This window comes from Mustelus asterias, unplaced genomic scaffold (genome assembly GCF_964213995.1).
Source record: "Mustelus asterias unplaced genomic scaffold, sMusAst1.hap1.1 HAP1_SCAFFOLD_63, whole genome shotgun sequence".
NCBI classification, from domain to species: domain Eukaryota; kingdom Metazoa; phylum Chordata; class Chondrichthyes; order Carcharhiniformes; family Triakidae; genus Mustelus; species Mustelus asterias.
Genome location: NW_027590128.1, coordinates 47,705 through 63,840, shown reverse-complemented (window position 1 = coordinate 63,840; position 16,136 = coordinate 47,705). Strand labels below are relative to the sequence as shown.

The following is a 16,136-nucleotide window of genomic DNA, read 5'->3' as shown; positions in this document are numbered from 1 at the left end:
CATTTCCCTACCTACCTAGGCTTATATATAGGCTTACCTATAAACCTTAATCTTATTAAGTCCCATGTACTCATCCAGAAGTCTCTTAAAAGACCCTATCGAGTTTGCCTCCACCACGATTGACGGCAGCCGATTCCACTCACCCACCACCCTCCGAGTGAAAAACTTACCCCTGACATCTCCTCTGTACCTACTCTCCAGCACCTTAAACCTGTGTCCTCTCGTAGCAGCCATTTCAGCCCTGGGAAAAAGCCTCTGAGAATCCACCCGATCTGTACCTCTCAACATCTTGTACAGCTCTATCACGTCACCTCCCATCCTTCGTCTCTCCAAGGAGAAAAGACCAAGCTCCCTCAACCTATCTTCATAAGGCATGCCACCCAATCCAGGCAACATCCTTGTTAATCTTCTCTGCACCTTTTCAATAATTTCTACATCCTTTCTGTAATGAGGCGACCAGAACTCAGCACAGACCTCTCAGTGGGATCTGTCGAGGGTCTTATAAAGCTGCATCATTATCTCCCGACTCCTGAACTCAATCCCTCGATTGATGAAGGCTAGCACACCATACACCTTCTTAACCACCTCCTCTACCTGCGAGGCCGAGTTAAGAGTCCTATGGACCCGGACCCCAAGGTATTTCTGATCCTCTACACTGCTAAGAGTCTTACCCTTGATATTATACTCCTTCATCCCATTTGACCTGCCGAAATGTACCACTACACATTTATCCAGGTTATCTGTGTTGTTTAAGTTTTTATGTACACTTTTATCGTGCCTGTATAATATTTCACTCCTTTGTTTAGGTTCCTTCACAATTGAATTTCATAATGGACACCTCACTGTGAAGAGGTCAGTCAGAATTATCAGCAAGGATTAATCAGCACTTTCTCATTGGAGATGTTAATCAGTGGAATCTCTCACACACAGATTTGCAGAAAAGATTAATTAATTTAGGACTGAAGTAAAGTTCGTAATTTTACTATTAGCTTTATGAACAGGTTCTTGTTGAGGATTCTTGAACTAAGGAGAAAGATCACAGAAGGTGCTTTTAAAAAGGAACATTGCAGCTCCGAAAATCAGTGACATCTCCAGAATATTAAACTCCAGCCAGGGGCGGCACGGTGGCACAGTGGTTAGCACTGCTGCCTCACAGCGCCAGCGATCTGGGTTTGATTCCCGGCTTGGGTCATTGTGCTGAGTTTGCATGTTCTCCCCGTGCTTTGTGGATTTCCTCCAGGTGCTTCTGTTTCCTCCCACAGTCTGAAAGATGTGCTGGTTAGGTGCACTGACCCGAACAGGCACCGATGTTTGGCGACTAGGGGCATTTCACAGTAACTTCATTGCAGTGTTAATGTAAGCCTTACTTGTGACTAACAATTTTTTTTAAAGTTGTAGGGATGTTAACATCAGCAGAAACAAACCAGATATTGTCAGACTATCAATCCAGGCTGTGATTAAAAGCAGAATCCAATCCTTGCAGTCTATTATGAATTTGCTGGTGTCTCAGCCGGTTGGAGGACCTTGTGAATGCCTTTCCACACAAGGAGCAGGTGAAAGGCCTCTCCCCAGAGTGAGTGCGTCGGTGAGTCAGGAGGTTGGATGACTCTTTCCACAGGTACTGCAGCTGAATGGATTCTCCTGAGTGTGAGTGCAGTGGTGGGACTGGAGGGTGAATAACCGAGTGAATCCCTTCCCACACACCGAGCAGGTGAATGGTCTCTCCCTGGTGTGAAGTCGCTGGTGTCTCACCAGATCGAATGACTGGGAGAATTTCTTCCCACAAATGGAGCAGCTGAACGGTCTCTCCCCGGTGTGAGTGCGTTGGTGAGCAGTCAGGGTGGATTAATGACACTCGCAGTGTCATTCCCCACCCGCCGGCTCCATCCCCCACCCCCCGGCTCCATCCCTCCCTCATTCCCCACCCGCCGGCCTCCATCCCCCCCCCATTCCCCACCCGCCGGCTCCATCCCCCCCCCCCCCATTCCCCACCCCCCGGCTCCATCCCTCCCTCATTCCCCACACGCCGGCTCCATCCCCCCCTCATTCCCCACCCCCCGGCTCCATCCCTCCCTCATTCCCCACCCGCCGGCTCCATCCCCCCCTCATTCCCCACCCGCCGGCTCCATCCCCCCCTCATTCCCCACCCGCCGGCTCCATCCCTCATTCCCCACCCGCCGGCTCCATCCCTCATTCCCCACCCGCCGGCTCCATCCCTCATTCCCCACCCGCCGGCTCCATCCCTCATTCCCCACCCGCCGGCTCCATCCCTCATTCCCCACCCGGCGGCTCCATCCCTCCCTCATTCCCCACCCGGCGGCTCCATCCCCCCCCTCATTCCCCACCCGCCGGCCTCCATCCCCCCCCCATTCCCCACCCGCCGGCTCCATCCCCCCCCCCCCATTCCCCACCCCCCGGCTCCATCCCTCCCTCATTCCCCACACGCCGGCTCCATCCCCCCCTCATTCCCCACCCCCCGGCTCCATCCCTCCCTCATTCCCCACCCGCCGGCTCCATCCCCCCCTCATTCCCCACCCGCCGGCTCCATCCCCCCCTCATTCCCCACCCGCCGGCTCCATCCCTCATTCCCCACCCGCCGGCTCCATCCCTCATTCCCCACCCGCCGGCTCCATCCCTCATTCCCCACCCGCCGGCTCCATCCCTCATTCCCCACCCGCCGGCTCCATCCCTCATTCCCCACCCGGCGGCTCCATCCCTCCCTCATTCCCCACCCGGCGGCTCCATCCCCCCCCTCATTCCCCACCCGCCGGCTCCATCCCCCCCTCATTCCCCACCCGCCGGCTCCATCCCCCCCTCATTCCCCACCCGCCGGCTCCATCCCCCCTCATTCCCCACCCGCCGGCTCCATCCCCCCCTCATTCCCCACCCGCCGGCTCCATCCCCCCCTCATTCCCCACCCGCCGGCTCCATCCCCCCCTCATTCCCCACCCGCCGGCTCCATCCCTCCCTCATTCCCCACCCGCCGGCTCCATCCCCCCTCATTCCCCACCCGCCGGCTCCATCCCCCCTCATTCCCCACCCGCCGGCCCCATCCCCCCTCATTCCCCACCCGCCGGCTCCATCCCCCCCTCATTCCCCACCCGCCGGCTCCATCCCCCCTCATTCCCCACCCGCCGGCTCCATCCCCCCTCATTCCCCACCCGCCGGCTCCATCCCTCATTCCCCACCCGCCGGCTCCATCCCCCCCTCATTCCCCACCCGCCGGCTCCATCCCCCCTCATTCCCCACCCGCCGGCTCCATCCCCCCTCATTCCCCACCCGCCGGCTCCATCCCTCATTACCCACCCGCCGGCTCCATCCCCCCTCATTCCCCACCCGCCGGCTCCATCCCCCCTCATTCCCCACCCGCCGGCTCCATCCCTCATTCCCCACCCGCCGGCTCCGTCCCCCCCTCATTCCCCACCCGCCGGCTCCATCCCCCCTCATTCCCCACCCGGCGGTGTCGGATCAGCTGAAAATTCCCACCGCCGCAATCCTGAGCTCCCAGCGGCACTGCGCATGCTCCACATCACAATGACCGGACAGTGATTGACAGCGGTTCCGGACCAAGGAAAAGGGGGCGGGGCTGGAGGACCGAGCGGGAGCGGCTGGTCCTCCAACCAACCAGAGTGAATGAGAGGCGGGGCTGAGTCCGGATCTCCCTCATTGGCTGAAACTCTGCATCATTGTGAAAGCTGCTTTGTGTCAAACTCCAGGAGAAAACTGGACCTTTCTGTTTATGGCTTCAAACAGATGGAGCCCTGTGGGTGCGGAGCAAACAGATGGAGCCCTGTGGGTGCGGAGCAAACAGATGGAGCCCTGTGGGTGCGGAGCAAACAGATGGAGCCCTGTGGGTGCGGAGCAAACAGATGGAGCCCTGTGGGTGCGGAGCAAACAGATGGAGCCCTGTGGGTGCGGAGCAAACAGATGGAGACCTGTGGGTGCGGAGCAAACAGATGGAGCCCTGTGGGTGCGGAGCAAACAGATGGAGCCCTGTGGGTGCGGAGCAAACAGATGGAGCCCTGTGGGTGCGGAGCAAACACATCAACATTTATCACTGAGATAAAGACAGTAAATGTTGGAAAATCTCAGCAGGGCTGACAGCATCTGTGGAGAGAGAATAGAGTAAGAAATCTCACACCACCAGATTAAAGTCCAACAGGTTTATTTGGTAGCAAAAGCCACTAGCTTTCGGAGTGCTGCTCCTTCATCAGGTGACTATAAAGGAATATCAGTTAAATATCAGTGACGACAAAGGAACAACTTGGTGGGAAGTTAAAAAGCAGGACCCCGAGGGTAGTAATCTCAGGATTGCTACCTGTGCCACGTGCCAGTGAGGGTAACAGTAGGATGCTCAGGCGGATGAACACGTGGCTGAGGAACTGGTGTAGGGGGCAGGGTTTCAGATTTCTAGATCATTGGAACCTCTTCTGGGGCAGGTGGGACCGGTACAAGAGAGACGGGTTACACCTGAACTACAAGGGGACCAATATACTTGCAGGAAGGTTTGCTAGTGTTATTGGGAAGGGTTTAAACTAGATTTGCAGGGGGATGGGAACCAGAGTGCCAGAGCAGATAGTGGAGCGGGGATGAAAATAAATGATGTTAATAGTTCATGCAAAATCACAAATAGAAGGGCTGTGTGTGGAGTTGGAATGTTATGGTGAGGTTGTATAAGACATTGGTGAGGCTAAATTTAGAGTATTTTGTGCAGTTTTGGTCACCTAATTTCAGGAGGGATATTAATAAGGTTGAAAGAGTGCAGAGAAGGTTTACAAGGATGTTGCCGGGACTTGAGAAACTGAGTTACAGAGAAAGGTTAGGACTTTATTCCCTGGAGCGTAGAAGAATGAGGGGAGATTTGATAGAGGTGTATAAAATTATGATGGGTATAGATAGAATGAATGCAAGCAGGCTTTTTCCACTGAGGCTCGGGGAGAAAATAACTAGAGGACATGGGTTAAGGGTGAGGGGGGAAAAGTTTAAAGGGAATATTAGCGGGGGGCTTCTTCACACAGAGAGTGATGGGAGTTTGGAATGAGCTGCCAGATGAGGTGATGAATGCGGGCTCACTTTTAACATTTAAGAAAAACTTGGACAGGTACATGGATGAGAGGGGTGTGGAGGGATATGGTCCAGGTGCAGGTCAGTGGGACTAGACAGAAAAGTGGCTCAGCACAGCCAAGAAGGGCCAAATGGCCTGTTTCTGTGCTGTAATGTTCTGTCGTTCTAACTGATCTTAAAACCAATCTTTTTCATTCTGTAGGGAGGGGGTGCGCTGAATCAGTTTTAATGGGGTTTATATTTGTTTATACAATGTGGGCATTGCTGGCTCGACCAGCATCAATTGCCCACCCCAAATTATTCTTGAGAAGGTGATTGGGGCTGCCTTCTTGAACTGCAGATTTGAAGTTACTGTCAGATCAGCCGTGATCTAATTAAATGGGTCAAGGGGCTGAATGATCTTCTCTCCTATGTTTATAAGTTTGCCGCAGTCGAAGATGCCATTACGAAGGGATTTCCAGGATTTTTGATCAGCGACAGTGTAAGGACAGCAACATGATTCCAAGTCAGGATTGTTTATGTCTTGGGTGCCATTGTTTTTCGGTAAAGGGTCTGTTCCTCTGCTGTACTGTTCTTCGTTCTTTGATAACGTCAGTTGTCCATGTTGCCAATTATCTGTTGCCCTTGTCTCTCGGTGGTAGAGTTTGTAGGATTGGAAGGTAAAGGTCGCAGTGTTGGAAGGTACTGTTGAAAGTTAAATTATATTAATTTCTTCAGACTAAAAAGTGGAACTCAGGTGAAGATTTGGTGGGGAGATCTAGATCAGAGAGGCAGTATTTCAGAGTTTATCACTGTGATAGCAGCAATCCCATTGCTATCTGTTGGCAAGACTGATGGAAATATTTAAAATGGAGACCATTGGAGGATGAGGTACAATGGAATTTGTGAACTATCTGAGGATCATGGTGAGGGGAAAGGAAGGGATCAGGAAAGCAGCTGACACTTCATATTGTTCCAGGAGAAGTGGGGTCAGGTTGTGTAGATGTCAGGTTTTACGCAGCACTCAGTCAGTCTGGATGGAAAATCTCTGAATCACTCAAATCACTCAGTTGGAAACTCCGAGACCTATCATTGCTCGGAGGAAGGTTGTGTTGCAACTGATGAGAAGCAGCTTCACTCAGATACCCACATCCTCATGCACAAAAACTAACACACGCAGCCATCCTCCCACCCACCCACCCACGTGATGTACCAACTGACTCAAGAGCAGCTTCTTCCCTGCTATCCGACTTTTGAATGGACCAACGTATATTAAATTGATCTTATTCTACACCCTCGCTATGACTGTAACACTATATTCTACACCCTCTTTTTTCCTTTTCCCCGATGTACTTTAGAATGTATGTTTTGTCTGTATAGCGCACAAGAAACAATACCTTTCACTGTATCCCAATACATGTGACAATAGTAAATCAAATCAAATCAAAAACTCTCACATGAAACAGAGCCTGTCCCATTGGGTGGACAACACCAGCTAACATGACTAAAACTGAGGATAAAGTATTGGTGTCTGTAAGGGCTGAAACAATACCTTTGACTCTTGTTGATCTGTGGCACCAAGTTCAAGACTCCTTCAAGAATCATCCTCTTGGCATCTAGCCTGTCAACCCCCCATGAGAATCTTATATGTTTCAGTACGTTCACTGCTCATTCTTCCAAACCTAATGATTAGAGGTGCAACCTTTCCCCAAAAGACAATGAGTTGGATTCTCCGGCCGCACTCACCCCAAAACTGGACAATCCTGCCCGAGGTCAATGGGCCTTTGTGGTCCCGCCCCTCTGCCCGCGACGATACCTGTGGTGGGCGGGATGGGAGAATTCTCACCTACACCTTCACAACCTTTCCTCAAAAGACAACACCTTCATCTGAGGAATGGACCTTCTCTGAACTCATTCCAATGAAAGCATGTCATTCCATAAGTAGGGAGACCAGAACCGTACACAGTATTCCAGCTGCTCTCTCAGCAATGTCCTGTGTAGGTGTAGCAAGTTCCCTTTTTCAAACTCCACCCCCTTGCAGTAAAGTCCAACACTCCATCTGCCTTCTTCTTTACTTGCTGTACCTTCATCCTATTTTTTTCACGATTCATGTACAAGGACACCCAGATTCCTCTCTACGGCAGTATTCTTCAGTTTCTGCATATTTAAACAATTTTTTGCTTCTCTATTCTTCCTGCCAAAGTGGAAAAGCTCCCACTTTCCCGCACTATACTCCATCTGCCATTTTTCTGTCCATTCAGGTAACTTATCTGTGTCCCTTACAGATTTTTTGTAATAACCTCACAGCTTGCTTTTCTACCTATCTTTATATCATCAATTCTGGCTTCATCCAAGTCATTGATCAAGGTGGCTGTTTTTCTCTCTCTCAGTTGTGGGTGATATTTGTCCCTATTCTCCTGGAAACTGAATGAATCTTGTTCCAAACTGGGTTCAATATCAGATATTTCAGGGAGTCAGGAATCATTCGCCCCTGAACCTACACTGGTAAAACCCCAGGCAGTTCCTCAGTAAGGATGTTTCTGGTTCCTCACCATATATTAGTCAGGATACTGAAACCCAGCTTTTTTACAGTCCACTCCTGGAGGTCCCACTCCCTGAGCCGACAACATTCAGCAGTGTCAGTGCTGAAGTTTCACAGTGGGAGTGATTCCCAGAGTAACTGTCAATCAGATCACCATTGATGTCCAGGTTTGTGTATTTTTAGTTATCCTGATGTCTAACACACACACATCAATAAAACAGGGAATTCCTGCAAACAAACTGCAGCTTCTTCTCTGTCTGGACAGACAATGTTTGTTGAATAATTGTCCCAGCGGTTAACAGGCTCCTGTGAACTCATCCAACTCGTATTTTAATACTGACTTTAACAAATATATTTTAAACAGGTTTATTTTAAATGAGTTAAAACCAGCCTTAAAATGGTAGATATAGAATAATAACCAGAGTAATTTTCAGGCTGGAAACTTTAACCTGCTGTTTCACTTTGATTTAGGAGCAGATCCCAGTTTTACACCAATCTCTGATTCATGTATCCAGCATTCACCGTCATTCTAAAAGCAGAAGTTGCTGCAAAATCTCAGTACGTCTGACAGAATCTGTAAAGACAGGAACAGTTAATGTTTCCAGTTGAATGTGACTCTTCTTCAGTGTCAAAACATTAGCTCTGTTTCTCTCTCCAGAGATGCTGTCAGACCTGCTGAGTTTTTACAGCACTTCTTGTTTTTATTTACGAGTTCAGGACTCAGACAAGACAATCCACAATACAAATCTTACAACTGGGCCAGGGTTTATTAACATCAGCAGAAACAGACACCAATGAAAATGGTTGGGACCTCGATGTGATTAACAGCAAAATTCAGTCCTTGCAGTCACTCGTGAACATGTTGGTGTTTCAGCAGGTGAGGTGACTGAGTGAATCCCTTCCCACACACGGAGCAGGTGAATGGCCTGTCCCCAGTGTGAATTCGCTGGTGCTTTACCAGGTTGGATGATTGACTGAATCCCTTGCCACAATCAGAGCAGGTGAATGGTCTCTCCCTGGTGTGAACTCGCTGGTGCCTCCGCAGACTGGATGAACAAGTGAATCCCTCCCCACACTGAGAGCAGCTGAATGGCGTCTCCCCAGTGTGAACTCGCTGGTGTTTCCGAAGGTTGGATAACTGAGTGAATCCCTTCCCACAATGAGAGCAGGTGAATGGCCTCTCCCCAGTGTGAACTCGCTGGTGTGTCTGCAGGTGGGATGAACAAGTGAATCCCTTCCCACACTGAGAACATGTAAATGGTCTCTCCTCCGTGTGAACTCGCTGGTGCCTCCGCAGGTGGGATGAACAAGTGAATCCCTTCCCACACTGAGAGCAGATGAACGGCCTCTCCCCAGTGTGAACTTGCTGGTGTGACTGCAGGCTGGATAAATGACTGAATCCCTCCCCACACTGAGAGCAGGTGAATGGTCTCTCCCCAGTGTGGCTGCACCAATGAGTTTCCAGCTGAGAATGGGATCTGTATCTCTTCCCACAGTCCCCACATTTCCATGGTTTCTCCATGGTGCAGGTGTCCTTGCCTCTCTCTTGGGTGGACAATCAGTTGAAGCCTCGTCCACACACAGAACACGAGTATAGTCTCTCCCCGCTGTGAATGGTGTGATATTTATTCAGGCTGTGTAACTGGTTAAAGCTCTTTAGTCCGAGCACTAGAAGACTCTCACTCGAGTGTGGCAGTGTGTTGGTGCTTTTCCAGTCACACTGATGGTCGAACTCTTTTCAAATCGACAAACTGGACAATAATTTCTCCTTCGAGATTCAAAGTCCGATGATATTCAGCTCCCATGGAATATGACTCTGTCAGATCTAGACGTGACGTTTGAGATTTCGGCCTGTGATTCCTCTTTCAATATCCTGTGAAACAAGTTTACAAAAGTCATCAGTGTCAGTACAGGATAGAAATTCAGAACAGACAATTCTAATTTCTATGAAACATTCTTTCCTATTTCAGTCCCAAAAAGCTGTGAATCTCCATCCCACACACTCTCCCTCCATTCTCACTCTGCTGTATCTAATATTCACCCTCCCAATTCTCCTGAAGGTGCTGATTGAGGCTGATTGACAGATCCAGGCTCACTGCTTCCTGTTCTGGACACAGAGACCATAACAAATAGGAGCTGCAGTCGGCCATTTGGCTCATCGCGTCTTTTAAACTATTCAGTGAGATAATTCGTTTATCTACCTCAGCATCATTCTCCCCACACTAAACCCATATCCCTTGATATCTTCAATATCTAGAAACCAATCAATCTCTCTCTTGAAAATAGTTGATGACTGAGGCTTCACTGTCCTCAGGGGTTGAGAATTCCAAATCTTCACCACATCCTTGAGTGAAGAAATCCCCCCACGTATTAGCTTTTGCTCCATCTTCTTGTCTGTTCCCCATAACCCTTGACACCCTTGTCAGTCAAAGATCTGTCCAACTGGAATATATTCAATGATCCTGAGTATAGGAGTTGGGTGTTATAGTTGTATGAGTCGTTGGTGAGGCTGCACTTGGAGCATTGTGTACAGTTTTTGTAACCCTGTAATAGGAAAGACATTGATAAACTGGAAAGAGTGCAAAGAAGATTAATGGGGATGTTGCCGAGTGATCGCGAGAGGTTGGACAGGCTAGGGCTTTATTCCTTCGAACGTAGGAGAATGTGGGGTGACCATATTGAGGTGTATTAAATAATGAGGGGCATAGATAGGATGAACCCACATTGTCTTTTTGCCAGGGTAGGGGAATTGAAAACTAGAGGACATAGGTTTAAGGTGAGAGGGGAAAGATTAAAAGGGACCTGAGGGGCAACTTGCAGAGGGTGGTGTGTACATGGAATGAGCTGCCAGAGAAAGTGGTTGAGGCAGGTTCAAACAGGAGGTTTAAACATTTAAAAAGCATTTGGATAAGTACATGAATTGGAAAGGATTAGAGGGATATGAGCCAAACATGGGCAATTGGGACTAGCTAGGAGGGCACCATGGTTGGCATGGATCAATTGGGCCCAAGGGCCTGTTTCCGTGCTGTATTGCTCTATGACTCTATGTGCTGGCTGCGTCAGCATCTATTGCCCATAACTCATTGTCCTTGAACTGAGTGGTTTGCATTGCTGGGGGATGTGGTCATTTCCTTTTTAAAGGACATTATTAAATCAGATGGGTTTTTACACCAATTGTCATCAATGGACTTCTAGTTCTAGATTTTTACTGATTTCAAATTTCAACATCTGCCACTGTGGGATTCGAACCCAGGGTTCACAGTGCATTGCCCTGGATCCCTGTATTACTAATCCAATAACACTATCACTGCACCATTGCCTCCTCATCCATGGTAAAGGAGTCATAATAGCCCGAGATCCATGGAATCAGAGCATGCTCTGAATTTAAATTAATGCTCACTAACACTCACCCCAAAACCATTTCACTGTTTTCAACATTTTAAAATCTGCTGCAGCTGAAAAGATCTCAGAGATTGGTGTCCGGGAAAAATGTTGCAATCTTCAGATCTTGTCCCTGTAAATGAGGAAAGTTATAGGTGTAATTCAAGGTAGAAATTCAGGACAGACAAACATTTCTTTTGGTCTGAGTTTGCTGTGAGTAAATCTTTCCCTTCTAACCCCCTGTAAAAGGAGTTTCCAAAATCCATCAGCATCTGTCCAGAACAGAGATTCCAAACATTCACTCCTCCTTTAACCTGGCACAGAATTACTTTAGCTGGGACAAAATTGCAGTGGAGGCAGTTCAGAGAAGATCCAGTTGGTTGATTCCTGAAATGAGGTGCTTTATCTTTCAGGTTGAGCAGCTTGGGCCTGTACTCATTGGAGTTTTGAAGACTGAGAAGTAATCTTAATGAAATATCTGGGAATTTAATGGTGGCATGGTGGCTAGCACTGCTGCCTCACAGCGCCAGGGTCCCAGGTTCAATTCCGGCCTTGGGTCACTGTCTGTATGGAGTTTGCACATTCTCCCCATGTCTGCGTGGGTTTCCTCCAGGTGTTTCCTCCAGGTGACTGTGGTCAGGTGGATTGGCTATGCTAAATTGACCCTAGTGTCAAATATATGGGGTTGTTGTGGGGATGGGGCCTGGGTGGGATTGTGGTCTGTACAGACTCGATGGGCCAAATGGCCTCCTTCTGCACTGTAGGGATTCTATGATTCATATGATCTAAGGTCCTTGACAAGGTAGATGCTGAGAGGATGTTTCCTCAGGTGTGGGAATCAAGTAAAAATAAAGGATCTAAAAATTAAGATGAAGATGAAGAGAGATCTTTTCTCTCAGCGGGTTGTTGATCTTTGGAACTCTGTCTTCACCAGTGAGGATTGGAGGCAGGTCATTGAATATATTCAAAGCTGAGGATTTGATCCACAAGAAAGTCAAGGGTATGGATGGGGTGGGGGTAGCAAAGTAGACATGATCTTATTGAATGATGCAGCAGGCTCGATGGGCCGAATGACTGGCTCCTGTTCCTAAGTCTTATGTTCTTATTCCGATGTACTTGAATAGCTGCGCATGCGCCCTGCTACCTATTGTCCCTCTGAAGACAGAGGTTCTGAACCAGCCCCTGAAACCACGCCCATTGTGACCCGTCACAGACAGCAGCGCATGCGCTCTCCGTCTCCACTGAAACAAGATGGTGGCCGATAACTGGGGCCTGTTCCCGAGATTAAATGATCTTCTACAAAGATGCAAGAAAGCAGGCAAGATACCGAAAGGACGACAGATCACGAACCCACTCAGGTCAACCTGTAACACAGACTACACCGAGAGACTTTGCCGTCGCACCTCTCTCACACTCCTCAAACACCTCATACACCAACTCTACAGCAAACGCCGCAGCCTGGAAACCAAGATAGAATCCATATTCTCAACTTGCGCTCAGGATGCAGACCAGCTGCGAAACTGCCAAGCAGACGAGACAAAGGAACTACACCATCTACATGCTCACCAAGAACAGGAAACTTGAGAAACTCGGCATCACCACCAGCAGCAACCAAGCCTCCCCCGGTACCACAGTAGAAAACAGTACCACTGCAGGGAAGTCCATTGTCAACTTGTCCGACTGCACACTTCAACCAGATGAAATAAAAGTTCTCAGCCGGGGGCTTAATTTTTGCCCCACCACCAAAATAGACCCCATCAGTCTCACAGCGGACACAGAGGAATTCATCAGGCGAATGAAGCTGTGGGAGTTCTTCCACAAACCCCAAGAGGCCAACAGCGAACACAATGAGACAGCCAATGAACCGGAACAGCCGACAGAGAGATCCGCAGTGCATCCGAAGAGGAAAGAGTCGAATTGGACTCCTCTGGAAGGCCACTGCCCTCGACTTGACATGTATGCCCAAGCCATCAGGAGGTGCGTCAACACCAAATTCATCAGCTGCACTCACAAGACAGCCCCGAACATCACCCAAGCACAACGCAACGCCATCCACGCTCTCAAGTCCAACCGCAACATTGTCATCAAACCAGCAGACAAAGGAGGGGCCATCGTCATACTGAACAGAACGGATTGCTGCAAAGAAGTGTACCGACAACTGAACAACGAGGAACACGACAGACAGTTACCCACAGATCCGACCAAAGAACACACCCGTCAACTCAACACTCTGATCAAGACCTTTGATCCGAACCTTCAGAGCACCCTCCGTGCTCTCATCCCACGTACTCCCCGCGTTGTAGATCTCGACTGCCTCCCAAAGATACACAAGGCAAACACACCCGGCCGTCCCATCGTATCGGGCAATGGGACCCTGTGCGAGAACCTCTCCGGCTATGTCGAGGGCATCCTGAAACCCATTGTACAAAGAACCCCCAGCTTTTGTCGCGACACTACGCACTTCCTACAGAAACTCAGCGCACTTGGAGCAGTTGAACCAGGAGCACTCCTCGTCACAATGCATGTCTCGGCACTCTACACCAGCATCCCCCACAACGATGGCATCACTGCAACGGCCTCAGTACTCAACACCGACAACTGCCAGTTTTCAGACGCAATTTTACAACTCATCCGCTTCATCCTGGACCACAATATCTTCACCTTCAACAACCAGTTCTTCATCCAGACATATGGAACAGCCATGGGGACCAAATTCGCACCTCAATATGCCAACATCTTCATGCACAGGTTCGAACAAGACTTCTTCACTGCATCAACACCAAATTCATCAGCGCACTCACAAGACAGCCCCGAGCATCACCCAAGCACAACGCAACGCCATTTACGCTCTCAAATCCAACCGCAACATTGTCATCAAACCAGCAAAGGAGGGGCCATCGTCACACTGAACAGAACGGATTACTGCAAAGAAGTGTACCGACAACAGATCGGGATACTGAGCTCTGTCGGTGACAGTCTCCCCGGAATGGTTTACTGGTCCCGGATCAGACACTCGGATGGACGAAGCTGATCTCTGCAGCTGGAGGTAACGGTCTCTTTGGATCTCATTCCTCTGGATCCAGTCAAAGTGTTTGGTGTCAGTCTGAATCCAGCACGGATCACTTTGAAAAACTCTTTCCTGTCCAGAGTGATTTTCCCTCTTGAACCTGTTTAACCTTCAGCGGTCACGGGCATTCAGCCTCTGATATTTGGGTAAGCGTTCTCCAAGGCGGCCTTCACGACACACGACGGCGCAGAGTCGCTGAGCAGAAACTGATAGCCAAGTTCCGCACACATGAGGACGGCCTCAACCGGGATATTGGGTTCATGTCACACTATTTGTAATCCCCACAGCCTGCCTGGACCTGCAGAGTTTCACTGGCTGTCCTGTCTGGAGACAATACACATCTCTTTAGCCTGTCTTGATGCTCTCTCCACTCACATTGTTTGTATCTTAAAGACTTGATTAGCTGTAAGTATTCGCAATCCAACCATTATTCATATAAATTGAGTCTGTGTCTTTATATGCCCTGTTTGTGAACAGAATTCCCACTCACCTGAAGAAGGGGCTTGGGGCTCCGAAAGCTTGTGAGGCTTTTGCTACCAAATAAACCTGTTGGACTTTAACCTGGTGTTGTTAAACTTCTTCCCGAGATTAACTTCTTCCCGAGATTAAAGTCATGATGTGGAGATGCCGGCGTTGGGCGGGGTAAAGACAGTAAGAAGTTTAACAACACCAGGTTAAAGTCCAACAGGTTTATTTGGTGTGTGGCTTTTGCTACCAAATAAACCTGTTGGACTTTAACCTGGTGTTAAACTTCTTCCCGAGATTAAAGCCTGGGAGCTGTAAACCCGGGACCTGCAGGGTCTATTCGGGCCGTGCGGCCTACAGCGGGTGTTGGTGAAGCCAGAGCTCCCTCCCCACCCCGACTCCCGGCTCCATTTCTCCCGCAGCCCCACCGACTCACCCGCTGAAAAAAGCGGCTTCCGCACTCGCATGGCTCCAAGCAAAGTGACACTGCGCACGCTCCAGATATAGCACTGCGCCTGGGCAATGGGCTCCTGTGGAATGAATAGGTCACTTTCATACCCGCAGGGGCATCTGGGAATTAACGGCGTCATTGTCAAAGACAGTAATAGAAAATTATCTTATGCAATTAAGATCAAGTAATTTTTAAAAATGCATTCCTCGGAATTTGTGCGCTGCCATTCTCCATTTATAAAATTGATTTAAACCAGTACTCTCCTGTGGGAATACCCCGAGTTTTTAAAACTTTCCCCACTGGTTTCCTCCCCTCTCTTTGCTCTCCTGAAGGTGCTCACACTGGTTGGGTAAATCCCACAGAGACTGGTTATTTTCACTTTCTTTCTCCTGATGCTGAATATTCTGTTTTATGGAATGATACATCACAGATGGAAACCATTTGGCTCATCCTGCCCAGTCGGGCTGTCTTTAAGATCTATCCAATTAATCCCACAGCCCTGCTGGCAGAGTGAGAACAATGTATATATACTGCAGCAATGCAAGAGGTGAATGGAAAATGTTTTCCAGTTGCATACCTCTCAGATACACTCACCCCTAGAATGATAAATTGGCCTGTGTACCAAGCAGATATTAAGGTTCCACTTAAAATTAAAACAGAAGGTGCTGGAAAAATGCAGCAGTCACCGGGGCCGAGTTGATGGTCAAAATGATGGTGCTGAGCTGCAGTTAGAAAGTAACCAGCAATCCAACAAACTACTCAAAATATTGAATCAAACAAAATTGATCAAAGATTGAGCCAAAGTATTCTGTTTTCTAACATGGTGCTCTGATTTTTTGTGATTGTTTTAATGTTCTCACAATTACCTGGTGTAGTCCGGGTTTATTTTATACTCATTCCAACCCATCGCTGTCCATGAAGCACATTACCCCCACTCTGATTCCCCATCCCATCAGAGACAACTCAGTCACTGACTGGAAATTAGGGCTTTTAATGACAGCTCTGACAACCGAGAATGGACCGTTGGCAGAATCAACCCGAGCTCACAAACCCCAGACAGTGAACATTATCCCCCCCAGACCCGAATATAAAACAGTGAACATTATCCCCCAGACCCGAATATAAAACAGTGAACATTATCCCCCAGACCCGAATATAAAACAGTGAACATTATCCCCCAGACCCGA

The 16,136-nt window shown here is 49.0% G+C and overlaps 1 protein-coding gene across 1 annotated transcript; it reads right to left on the bottom strand.

Moving 5' to 3' along the window:
* Positions 1-8,109: 8,109 nt before the first annotated feature.
* LOC144483349 (uncharacterized) lies at positions 8,110-14,944 on the bottom strand. The gene is made up of 4 exons (XM_078202065.1): positions 14,773-14,944; positions 14,524-14,594; positions 10,996-11,099; positions 8,110-9,458 (listed from the first exon to the last, which is right to left on the bottom strand). Exon 4 carries the CDS (start codon positions 9,105-9,107, stop codon positions 8,433-8,435), a length of 675 nt encoding a protein of 224 aa, XP_078058191.1. The 5' UTR covers positions 9,108-9,458; positions 10,996-11,099; positions 14,524-14,594; positions 14,773-14,944; the 3' UTR covers positions 8,110-8,432.
* Between the last annotated feature and the right edge of the window lie 1,192 nt (positions 14,945-16,136).

Excerpts from the sequence above, each read along its gene's own strand:
- LOC144483349 (XM_078202065.1), bottom strand. The coding sequence starts at position 9,107 with ATGGAGAAACCATGGAAATGTGGGGACTGTGGGAAGAGATACAGATCC.